At 36.4% G+C, this 12,545-nt stretch overlaps 1 protein-coding gene across 3 annotated transcripts in view; it reads left to right on the forward strand.

The window, feature by feature from the left end:
- Positions 1 to 10,635, forward strand: part of LOC101414844 (putative zinc finger protein 705B) — a 192,845-nt gene extending 182,210 nt beyond the window's left edge. The window contains exons 5-7 of one of the 3 annotated variants that reach the window (XR_011647782.1): positions 815 to 1,458; positions 6,040 to 6,135; positions 7,036 to 10,635. Coding sequence is in view for 1 of the 3 variants with exons in the window: in XM_071212741.1 (XP_071068842.1) it covers positions 815 to 850 (36 nt within the window). In the remaining 2 variants the exon portion in view is untranslated. Of the gene's footprint in view, positions 1 to 814; positions 5,902 to 6,039; positions 6,136 to 7,035 lie in introns of those variants that run through there. The other 2 variants (XR_009184134.2, XM_071212741.1) reach the window with 2 other exon arrangements.
- The last annotated feature ends 1,910 nt before the right edge of the window (positions 10,636 to 12,545 follow it).

The following is a 12,545-nucleotide window of genomic DNA, read 5'->3' on the forward strand; positions in this document are numbered from 1 at the left end:
CAAATAAAAACTTTTAAAAAAAGAATGCTCTGTGAAAGCACTTAAAATCATTTGGAACTATACTATGGCAAACAAATTATAAAAGCAACACATTTAACTGTCAGCTGGTATCTTAATTTTTGCACACAACACAAACCCTTCACAAAGTGACTATCTATATGCAGATTAATGAACTGAAAGCAGGAGGATTGCATCCAGTATCCATGTGGAATCTGAGCCTCCTCTTGACATAGAGGTGCAATGGACACAACCAATCCAATGTCCACAGAAAAAAGGTGGCATTGGAGTGGGAAAAGTGGACATGGTGGCTGATGGGTATGGGGAATGGCAGGAAGAGACGAGAGGTGGAGGCGTCTTTGGGACTTGGAGCTGCCCTGGATGGTGCTTCAGGGGCAATCACCGGACATTGTAAATCCTCACAGGGCCCACTGGATGGAATGGGGGAGAGTATGGGCCATGATGTGGTCCATTGACCATGAGATGCAGAGGTGCCCAGAGATGTACTTACCAAATGCAATGGATGTGTCATGATGATGGGAATGAGTGTTGCTGGGGGGGGAGTGGTGGGGTGGGGTTGAATGGGACCTCATACATTTTTTTTAAAGTAATATTTTTACAAAATCAATAAAAAAATAAAAAATAAAAAAATAAAACTAAAGCAATCATACTAGTTTTGTTTCCATTAAATCAGAAAGTACCCTTATAACATTGGGGGAAAACCCCTTCCAATTAAATTCCATTTCCTGCAGTACCACTTCAGTTTCCCTGAAAGTTTGCAATATTACAATTAAAATATCTGATTATTTTACCACAGGACTCAAGAAACTGCAGCCTTTGCCATCTCTCCTGAGAAAAAAGGGTTTCCTCATCTTTCGGCAAAGTAAGAAGATAAGGCCTCTGATACTCTTTTTAGAATTCCAAGTCCTACCTAAAAATCAAGTGTTCCAACCAACCAAAACTTTTAATGAATTTTCCCTGAACAAAGGCCTACCAATGAGGCCCATCACCTTAGCAGATTTGGGATCATTTGCTAGATTGGATGGAAGCTTGTGCACTGTGACAGACTCAGTTCATTAAGGAGGAATTAAAGGCCTTTGGACAGTGTGACATCCAAACTTCAGTTTCAGACATATTCCACCAGGCTAGAATATCCATTTTTCAGTCAATTTTTACCTCCAAGATAGGTAAATAAATGGAAATTGCCTCAGAGTTAAAAATTAAAAAAAAAAAAAGGAAACCCCTTTCCTTATCAGTGAGTGGTGGAACACAAGGACATCAAAGCCACATGAACTAGTGGTGCTGTTTACATGAAGTATCCAGACACCACCTGAGAGAAACGAGACATCCCATGAAAGGGAGTTCACAAAGCAAGGTTTGGTGCCCTGGACAAGCAACTATGACCCAACCTTTCTTCTAAGAAGATTCTCCAGACCGATCAGGAAAAAAATTCATCAATAAGTAACTTTAACCATCACTGTTTTAATATGAAGGGAAATGATAGGGCCTCTCAAAAGTTATTACTTTGAGAGTTTGGTTACATTAGATCCATTTATTAATTGTAATAGCAACCATGACACATTCTTGATCATGAACTTTTTAGATTTTTTTAAAAGAATTAAAGTTAAACTTTTGTGGTTTTAAAATAGGGAAAGCTAGTTCAGTCCATGTAGTGCCAAACAACTTTCAATTATTAAAAAAATCATTTATCATCTAATATTCCCTAAAAGCATATCATCTCTAATAGAAAAGGTGCCAAAATCTTAAGGCCAGCACTGAAACCTTAGACCAAATTTCACCAGTTAAGGATAAACCTTGGTCAAGGGCACCGATATGGCAGCAGCTCGAGGGTCCGCAGGGCCCCTGTCACCCCGCCCGCCGCCTGATTCCCCCAAGCCAGAGGCTGAAGTGGCCCCTGGAAGCCCGCGTGGAGGGGCAGAGCAGGCCACCCCCGGGACAGGAGGGTGCCGGGGCCAGGGCGGGGCCTCGCCAGCTCCCCAGGCGCCTCTGCTCCCCATCGCCCGCACCACGGCCCCCGCCCCAGGGCGAGCTCCGGGACTGCAGCACTTGGGCAGCTCGGGGTGGGCTCCTCCGCTTGCCGCACGTCGCCGCAGGGTGAAAGTTTTAAAAAATGATAATAACGGCCATTGTGTGAGAGTGAAATACTGTCCCATTTCCTAACAGCTAATGATGTTGACTATTTTCTCATGATTTTTTGGCCATTTGTATAACCTCTTTGAAAAACGTCTTTTCAATATTTGCCCATTTTTCAATTGGGTTGCTTGTCTTTTTATTGAGTTGTATGATCTCTTTATATATCATGGAAATCAACCCCTTTTTGGAGATGTGGTTTCCAAAAATTTTCTTTCCATTGAGTGGTCTGCCTTTTTATCTTCTTGTAAAAGCCATTTGAAGTGCAAAAGTATTTAATTATAAGGAGGTCCCAATTATCTATTTTTTTATTTCATTGCTTGTGCTTTGGGAGTAAGATATAAGAAACCATCACATATCATGAGATCTTGAGGATGTTTCCATACATTTTCTTCTAAGATTTGTATGTTTCTAATTTTTATGTTTACGTATTTGATCCATTTTCAGCTCATTTTTTTTGTATACAGTGTGAAATAGAAGCCCTCTTTTTTATCTTTTAGATATGGATCTACACTTCTCTCAGCACCATTTGTTGAATAGATTGTTCTGGCCCATCTGGGAGGGCTTGACAGCCTTGTCAAAAATCACTTCAGTATAAATGTGAGGGTCTATTTCTGAACTCTCCATTCAGTTCCATTGGTGAGCATGTGTGTCTTCATGTTAGCACCATGCTGTTTTACCACTGTAGCTAAGTAATGTGCTAAAAGTCAGGAAGTGAATGCCCTCCAACTTTGATTTTCTTTTTAAAGACATTTTTCGGCCATTCAGGTTCCTTACCCTTCCTAATAAAGTTGACACTGATGTTTCCATTTCTGCAAAAAAGGCTTTTGGAAGTTTTATTGGGATTGTGTTGAATCTGAAAATAAATTTGCATTGACTTGACATCCTAATAATATTTAGTCTTCTAGTCCATGAGTGAAGACTGTCTTTCCATTTATTTATATCTTCCTGGTTTTCTTTTCAGCCTAGTTTCGTAGTTTTCTGAATAGAAGTCCTTTATGTCCTTGGTTAAGTTTATTCCTATATACTTGATTTTTTAGTCACTCCTGTAAATAGAAATTTTTTCCAACTTAATCCTCAGTTTGGTCATAACTAGTGTACACAGACATTTAGTGTACACAGACATTTTTATTGACTTTTCTATATTAATCTTGTATCCCATCACATTGCACTACTCATTTATTAGTTCTAATAGCACTTTACGAAATTTTCAGGATTTTCCAGCTATACAATCACGTCATCAATGAAAAGCAGTAGTTTTACTTGTTCTTTCCCTATTTGGATGCTTTTTATTTCTTTTTCTTGCTGAATTTCTCTAACTAGAATTTCAAGCACAATAATGGATAACAGTGAGGAGAGTAAGCATCTTTGTCTAGTTCCTGATCTCAGCAGGAAAGCTTGCAGTCTTTCACCATTGAGTAATTTAGCTGTGGGTTTTTCACATAGGCACTTTATCATGTTGAGAAAGTTTCCTTTTATTCCTATCTTTCAGAGACTTTTTATCAAGAAAACCATAATGTAAAACATAAGATACCTAAAAATTCAGAAAATTGTATACTCTAAAATATAAACCATAATGTAAACCCAGTGTAACCTTGTTTGAAAACCATTGTGTCCCTATCTTTTCATCAGCTGAAGCAAATATACTATGAATATGTAAAAAGATCATTGCTGAGGAAGGGACAAAATGTCTGATGCTGGATATGTGGGAGTACTGTATATTGCATATATGAATTACTGTGATCTAAAACTTTTGTGAAGACGAACTTAATAATTAGAAAGAAAAAGAAAGAAAGGATGTAGACACTGAGGAAGAAATGGAAGAAATTGCCTTGCCACTCTACATACAGGACAACGCTTATTACAGTGATAAAAGGCAAAACTTCAAAAACAAAGCCTTTTCATTTTTTTATTTTTTGATACTCCAACTTATTTTTCTTTATTTAATTTTTCTAAATTAGTATGGATTCTGTATCTAACCTTTCAACCCATCACTGTATTCTATTTTACTATTAATGGAACCAGGCAATATATTGGGCTTCATTTTTTAAGAAGTTTTGGACCACAGAAAGGTTCAACTATGGCAGAGGAGGAACACTGGTGGGGTGTTATTGAGAGAGGGCACATGGTTGAGCTCTTCATTTTGATGAAGATTGCAATCTCATTACTTGTGATTGGTTTGGTGAGGTCTCTATTTCTTGTAAGTTCTGTGTAATTTAGTCATGGTTTTCTAATGAATTTGTGCATATCACACATGTTGTCTAAATTGTTATGGTTGTTTGTATTCTCTTCTTATGATATCTCTTTTTCCTAAAGGATCAGTAGTAATGAACTTCCTCTCATTTCTGTTTTATTTATTTGCAGTTTCTCTCTGTTGTTTTTTTTCCCCTTTGTTAGTCAAGCTAAGGGTTTATCCATTTTGTGGATCTTTTTGAAGAATTACCTTTGGTTTTGTTGATCATCTCAATTTTTTGTTTGCTTTTGTTCTCAATTTCATTTATTTCTCTTCTACTCTGTTCTTTCTTTCTTTCTACTTGGTTTTGGATTAGTTTTCTGTTCTTCTATTTCCTGCAGGTTTTCAGCTAGGTCTTTTATTTGAACTTGTTCTACTTTTTTAATGTAGGCATTAATGACAGTAAATATTACTCTCAGCATTGCCTTCACGGTATCCCACATGTTTTGATATGTTGTTTTCTCCTTTTCATTCTCCTGGAGATACTTATTATTTTCTCTTGTAATTTCTATTTCACTCACTGATTGTTTACACATGTGTTGTTTAACATTCATATACTTGTGAGTTTTCCCTTTAACTGCCTATTATTGCTTTCTACCTCCATTCTATTATGATCAAAGAAAGTGCTTTGTATAATTTCAATCTTTTAAATTTATTGAGGCTTGTTTCGTGATCCAAAATATAGTCTATCATGGAGAAGGAGCCATGAACATTTGTAAATAATGTATATTCTGCTGTTTTGGGGTGCAAAATTCTATGTATGTCTGTTAGGTGTTTTTTCCATAAACTTCCCTATTATTAAGACCATGAATTAGTATTGTAAATTTATAGTAAATTATAGTAAATTTATAGTTCAGGGGAGAATACTCTCATATTTCTACTGTTAACCACAGTCTATCACTGACCACATGGTTCACTGTGATATAAAGTTCCATGGTTTGTACAATCCATCAAAAATGTATATTCAGTGTCTCTCAGATTCATCACAGACTTGCGCTGTCATCCCTTCAGACAATGTTTTCACTGCTTCAAAAATATATATATAAATATTTTTGTAGTGTTTCTTTTACTAACCTTCTTATTTAACATTTCTGATTACCTTCATTTGTTCCTGTGAATTTGTGTTTCCATTGTTTTTATAATTCCAATACAGCTTTGTTCCTACCTCTCCTGATATTGTCAAATATACTTCAATTCTATATGTTGTGAACTAAATATCAACTTCACTGGGAATAATGGAGCTACAAATTGCATCAATAATGAGATGTTTTGCTCATAAGTTTAATAAGAATTAGTAAATGACCATATGATAAACAGGCAAGTAGATATAGGAATAGAATGCTTTTGGCAGGAGAATAAATTTGCCATCATTTTGGTAAAACTAATTGGTAGTATTTACAAATATGTAAAAACTATTTTATCAATTGCTATCAAGTAATTTTTTTAGAAACATATTTTCATATGTGAACAAAAATGCCGGTACAATAATAGTATTCAAAATATTCTTGAAACTTAAGAAAGTTGTTCTTGAGAATTGTCTATTGGTTATCTATTTCATATAAAAGTTACATTGAACAAAGTGATTGAAATTCAAGCAGAATTTATTTGCACATACTTGCCAAGTCTCATGTGATTCAATCTCATTGATAATATTTTAGATTAATGATGCATATCAAAAGCCTCACACTGAAGCCCAATACACATCAAAACTAGACAACAGATATGAAAATATATATGCAAAGCACCATCTGGAGGTAAGTGTCTTCTAGATCACCCAAGATATGTGTTTTGTTCCTCTGGTTGTCATACAGCTCACACAGTTCTTCAGTGACTGATTCCATTCAAAACATCACAGTTTTCTTCACTTGGCTAATGACTGGTTATCTATTAGATCCCTTTGTGATTTTCCAACAGTAGTATAAGCCCTGATTAGGTTAGAATTCAAATTGATTTTTTAAAAGTTTGTTATTCTAGCAATGGAATAACTTTTATCATTGATGTGGAGGCAGCAGTGGCCTCCAGAGGTTCTGAGGGGAGTGAGAGGGAAGAATAGGTGTAACATGAAGGAATTTGGGGGACATTGGAATTGTCCTACATGACATTGCAATGATGGTCATTATGCATTTGTCATAACCTATAAAATTGTGTGGGAAAGAGTTTAAACTATGATTTAAACTATAATCCACACTTAGTGGCAATGCTCCGATTATGTGTTCATAAATTCTAACAAATGTACCACATTCTTGAAGGATGTTGGTGATGTGGGAAAGTATGGGAGGGGTAGGGAGTGGGGCATATGGGAATCCCCTACACTTTTTATGTAATATTTATGTAATCTAAGTATCTTTTAAAAAGTTTTAAATAAATAAATTTAAAAGTTTTCATGGAAAAAAAAAGTGTTTTGAAAAAGGTCAAAGATAAACAGGAAGGCATAAAGACTGCGGGGGAAAAACCTACTCTTCTTAGTATGGGCAGGTGAACATATAGAAAGCCCTTTACAATTTACTATAGATTACTTCTTGATACAACTGGCAAAAAAAAAGTACAAACCAGGAAAGTTTAAGGCATGTCCTCAAAAAGGGGAGTTGCTTTCTTTCTGGCATAATTTTACACTCTGACCAACTTTCCTATTTTATCGCTTGTCACTTTGGTAGAGAAATAAACATAAATGGAATCCAAAAATCAAGCCAGCTGCTGTCATTAGGAAGATGTCCCTCTGCTTCAGTCTTTCCACACCTGTCTCCTACTGTGACATGTACCTGAGAAACAGAGTTGTCACCACTGCAAGACTTGTTGCCCTCATAGGCTGGATGATCTATGGCATTTTGCATGATTGCTTTGAAAGCTCACAACTTTAATAAAATTATATAAATATTATTTTAAAAAACGGACACCTGGCTTCCTCTTAGTGTTGGCTGTGCCTGTCTCTCTCCAGCACATCATCATATAGAGCTTCAAGATTCACAAAGTATTAGGCCACTATAAAAATTTTTCCCCTCCTACATACTGCTTATTTGGCTGGAACAACAACAAAAAATCAATGCCAAGACAAGTTTCTGAAATTTAAACAGGAGAGCAATAAAGAACACACAGCAATCATTGTTCTTGGGATCAAGACACTCTCCAATATGCAGAACATTCATAAATCCGCCAGAAGATAATGCCATAGCTGGTCTCCCCTCTTCCCTGAAACATCCGCTTCTTAAAATTAGTTCATTTTTGTGAACAGCCACTAAATGCTACATTGTCTAAAGAGCACAGCCAATTTTAAAACACACACCTCAGGGAGGAAATTGCTGAAAGGGTCAAGGGATACCTCTCTGGGGGCACTTGGGAGTGAACCTGAAAACAGCACCCTGCTGTGCTGTTAAGTGCTTCGATCTTTTGCAAAATCGATGCAAAGCAAGCATAGAAGATAATCAAGACCAAAATATAGTTTTAAGTGCCCACCCTTTTGATCAAAGGGGAGCACTAATGAATCACAGGTAAACAGAAATTCCTTGAAACACTAGTCTGAAAACTGATTTCTTTTAGATGATTGAAAAATTCAGCTTGAAGTATTAACAATTATGCTATATTTTTCCTGAATATAGCTTTCTCCTCAAAACTGTCTTTACAGCTTCCTTTATCTGCTTGTTTCTAAGACTATAGATTATAGGATTCAAGAAAGGAGGGACTATACAATAGAACACAGAGGTGAGCATTGTGGGTGAGCTGGAGGCTGGCTTCATATACACAGCAGTACCTGAGCTAAGAAAGACGGTCACCACAAGCATGTGAGAGACACAGGTGGAAAAGCCCTTTCCTCATTCTCCTCTTGTTGGAAACTTGAGCACAGTAGAAAATATGTGAATATAAGATACTATGATAAAGGCAAAGGAGCCACCAACAAACACCACTGCAGAGATGAAAATTAAAATTTCATTGTTGAAGGTGTCAGAGCAGGAGAGCTTCAGAAGAGAGGGGATGTCACAGAAGAACTGATGGACCACGTTGGACTGACAGAAGGGCAGTTAGATTGTGTTGCCAGTGTGGACTCCTGAGTAGGCCAGACCACTGAGTACAGAGGCCAGAGTCATCTGCACACAGACCTGAGGGTTCATGATCACAGTGTAGTGGAGGGGCCGGCAGATGGCCACATAGCGGTCACAGGCCATGATGCAAGGAACAGCAGCTCTACTGCAGCAAATGCAAACATGAGGAAGATTTGAGCTGCACATCCAGCCACGGAGATTGCCGTGCTATCAAGCAGGAAGATGACACATGCTTTGGGGACTGTGACGGAAATGTAGCACATGTCCAAGACAGACAGATTCCTAAGGAAGAAATACATGGGGGTGTGAAGTTTCCAGCTGAAGGTGATTACTGTGACAATGAGAAGATTTCCCATCAGGGTTGCCAAGTACATCAGCGGAAACAGCATGGCATGTAATACTATGAGTTTCCACACATCAGAAAATCTTGTAAGCAGTAATTCGGTCACTGTGGTGGAGTTGGGCATCTTAGAAAAGTTTCCCTTGGCCATGAAGTCAGACAAATAATCCCTAAGAAACACGGAGGATCCACATGTAGAAGGAATTAACCTAAGCACATTTATTGTCTTCACATTAATCCATTGTTATTCAATTAAAATGTTTTGGTCAATAGGTTATAACATGCTTCCTTATTCTCCTTTGGTCTCCATGCTTTTTACACTTGTTTCCAGAATAGGAGTAGCAGTAAAATATAATGTTAATGAGCTTGTGCATTTGTTTGCATATATTTCTATCACTTAGTAGTTATAAAAAAGATCTACTGAAGTTAAAGATTTGTCTAAAAGATTAAAAAGATTAAATATAGGTAATTTCTATGCAACCCTGTCTCATTAGTAATGTTACATGAATGTTAATACTTGGGATAATATGATGATCTTGTAGAATCTGAGTAAAGATCTGTGGTTACTATTTATTCAGAGCTATAATCAATTATAATCCAGTTCATGACCTCTAAATCGTTCCCATGAAATGCCATCATACATTTCTCATGCTTCTCCATGTACTTCTTGAATATAATAGCTGCTTAGTTTTCTCTGTTCAAAATAATCACTTGCAACTCTTGATAGGTAGATATTACTCATATGGAAAAATATTTATATTTTAATAATATCAGGTTCAGTAAATTTAATGTTTATTCTTCTGTTTGGTGTCAATTACAGTTGTTTTTCCATAAAACCTGAACATATATTTCAGAACTTGAATAAGCTGATATAGAAAGACATTGCTTGATGTGTGGGTCATTAGTGGATGTTGTATTCACACCTGATTCCTTCATAAAGTTCTTTTTCACAGTTACCCTTAGCAAAACCCTTACTTAACCCTCAAGTGCAGAATGTTTTCTTGTCAAGTTCCTTCAGCTTTGAGTCATATTTTAACTCATGTCATCGAAATGGGAATGGCTTTCCTTGTTGCCTTGAACCCGCAGAATGTACCTTTCAGACTTGCTTATCCAGCCTCTCTAACCCTCAGTGTTAATGCACTTCACCTTCCTGCTCTGTGGTCCTTTTTCTCCTGACAAATGAAACTACTTCTGGAGAAGCTCTGCTAACTCTAAGAAGGCAGGATGCCTGTCACTTTCATACTGACCTCTGGGCTCTAGAATAAAAGCTTTCTGTCTCTGCTTCTCTTTATGTCAAAATTCTTTTTAAAAAAACTACTTCAATAAATAGTTATTCTTCTTTTATATCAACAATTTTACTGAAAACTTACTGATAGCATTGTATGATGACTGATTAAAAATAGCTAACTTCACTATTTATAAGAAACTCTAACCTATTTAATCATTTCATGCAGAAATTGAGATCTTAAAATAATTGCTTCATTTTTTTCCTCACTAAATTCCATATCAGCCTTCTTCTACCATATTATAAAAATGGAACAGGATTTCACAGCTGGAACACAGAGTGGACACATTTTATTTATTTTATTTATTATTTCAGCATCATCTATCAATTGTAGGTTTCTATAGAATTTATTATGTGTCAGCAAAGAGAATTAAATCTTTGCAAACTACAGGGAAATATATTTTTTATATCTTCACTCTGCCACTTATTTGCTATGTATGAGAGCTTCATTTATCTTTGACTCTCAAATTTATAGAAATTGTGTAAAAAATAATTACCTTATGAATTTAACATGTGTAAAAGTAATTAGAGATTCTCATAATGGTAGCAATGCTAATAAAAAGTAAACCAATAATAAATTCTTTTTAAAAGGGGAGTTTAAGCACTATATTTCTTTTTCTCAAATTCATATTGCTCTTATTTTTTCAGAAGCAAACAAAGAAGTGTAGGAATGCCACCACTCTGAATTTGATAATGCAATTTTAAAAAAAGAACTATGTCAACATAAAATGTTGTGCACACATAAATAGAGGTTGTTAAACTAAGAATATTCTTTAACAGTATACGGGGTATAGGAGGATAACTCGCAAAGTAAGGTTCTCCTGGGATAACTAGATTATTGCACAGGTGTTCACATACATAAGTTGTAAAAACAATTGAGATTTTGCCTTTTCTGCAAATTTAAAGAATTAGAAGATGTATTTTGGTAATTAATATATTTGTTGATTGAGACATCCTTGTAATATTTAATTTATTTATAATATCTACTTTTAAAGATATTTTAGGGTAAATTATTTTCAGGCAGTTGTCTGGAAGCTGTGGAACTCAAGTATGAAAAATGCTTACATGGTTTTCATGGTATGTTATGAGAAAATCCTAGAATTGCACTTGCACTATAAGGGGTCATGTGCACTATTTATTTTTATGACAAGGATTGACTTATTCACTATGTACTACAGACTGAAGTTAGCAGAGTGCTGGATAAAGAGAAAATAATAGGAAAATAATCATTGAAATGATTTATTTGTAAGAGTACATATAAATCATTGATAATATTATTTTTAGGCAAAACACCCCCATTAGAATTAGATCTCTTTAAGTATAAATTTAAATTAGCTTTCTGCCTACTGAAGCTCTGGTCAGTGTGCAGAGCTGCTCCTGCCCCTGCTCCATCTGGTGCTGCAACCAGCTCACCCTTTGCTTCCATGAACATCTACCAGTTCTCCTGAAAGAGCTTGAACTCAGTTAAATTCATTGAATGAAAAAGAAGAGGTTTGTCTCATTGTGTGAGTACCTAATCTTAGTTCCCTTGACAGTTTCTCTCAAAAAAATCAAGTAAGCAGTGCAGGAAAAACATGCAGGTGATACTTGGAGGGAAGGGAAGGAAGAGACAAAAAAGAGTTTATGACAGTCTCAAATGTCAATTTGGTTGATTACTACACTGGATAGACACATCAAGATTTCTGATAAGGGTCCACTGATGCTTTACTTGGGGGCAAGAATGAGCATGTATATTTGGCAGAAATGACTGACATCCTGTCGGGAAGCTTTTTATTGTAACAAGAGCTTTTGTTAAATTTTATGTCCAAACGGGGTCCCCAATGGCATCAAAGAAAATCCCTGAGAACCCAGGCACCAATAATAGCCAGTGCCCACAGGTAATTTCAAAGAGATAATTGCTTCTAGATGGCTAGGGAACAGGACCCAATTAAAATCTGCCCATGAACAGCACTTGTATATAAGATATATTCGTGTATTTGAACATAGATAATGTAGATTAAATGGATAATCAGAAAGAAAATACAGCTCCCCTAGTATTCTCAGTGCTCTTAAGATGAAATACCTGTGGATCTTAGGACCAAGGAGCAGAGAAGACCCAGAGCCTGGCCTCAGCCCAGTCCCAGGACAATGAGTTTTCCTGCTTATCCTGAGGGTTTTCCTCTCAGGAATGGAGTGATGTTCACTAGCCAAAACAAACTCATGGTATTGTTAGGATGACAAAACAGTCTTTCAGAAATTATCGAAAGCTGTGAGCCCAGTGCCAAAGCCCAGCACAGTGGCCTGTGAGCTGGATGATCCTCATCACGTGGCTTCATCTCTGATAACTCAGTAGCTCAACATGTTAGCACATTAATAACGGTGTTCACCCTCATGTGCATTTGAGGGTAGGACTAAATGGATCATGTAACCATTTAGACTAGTACCCGGCACAAAGTGCAAACATATTAGGGAGCACTAGAATAACTGTTCAGTCTTCACTATCATGGTAGGTGGGTCATTTTTATC

This window comes from Dasypus novemcinctus, chromosome 30, assembly GCF_030445035.2.
Source record: "Dasypus novemcinctus isolate mDasNov1 chromosome 30, mDasNov1.1.hap2, whole genome shotgun sequence".
NCBI lineage: Eukaryota > Metazoa > Chordata > Mammalia > Cingulata > Dasypodidae > Dasypus > Dasypus novemcinctus.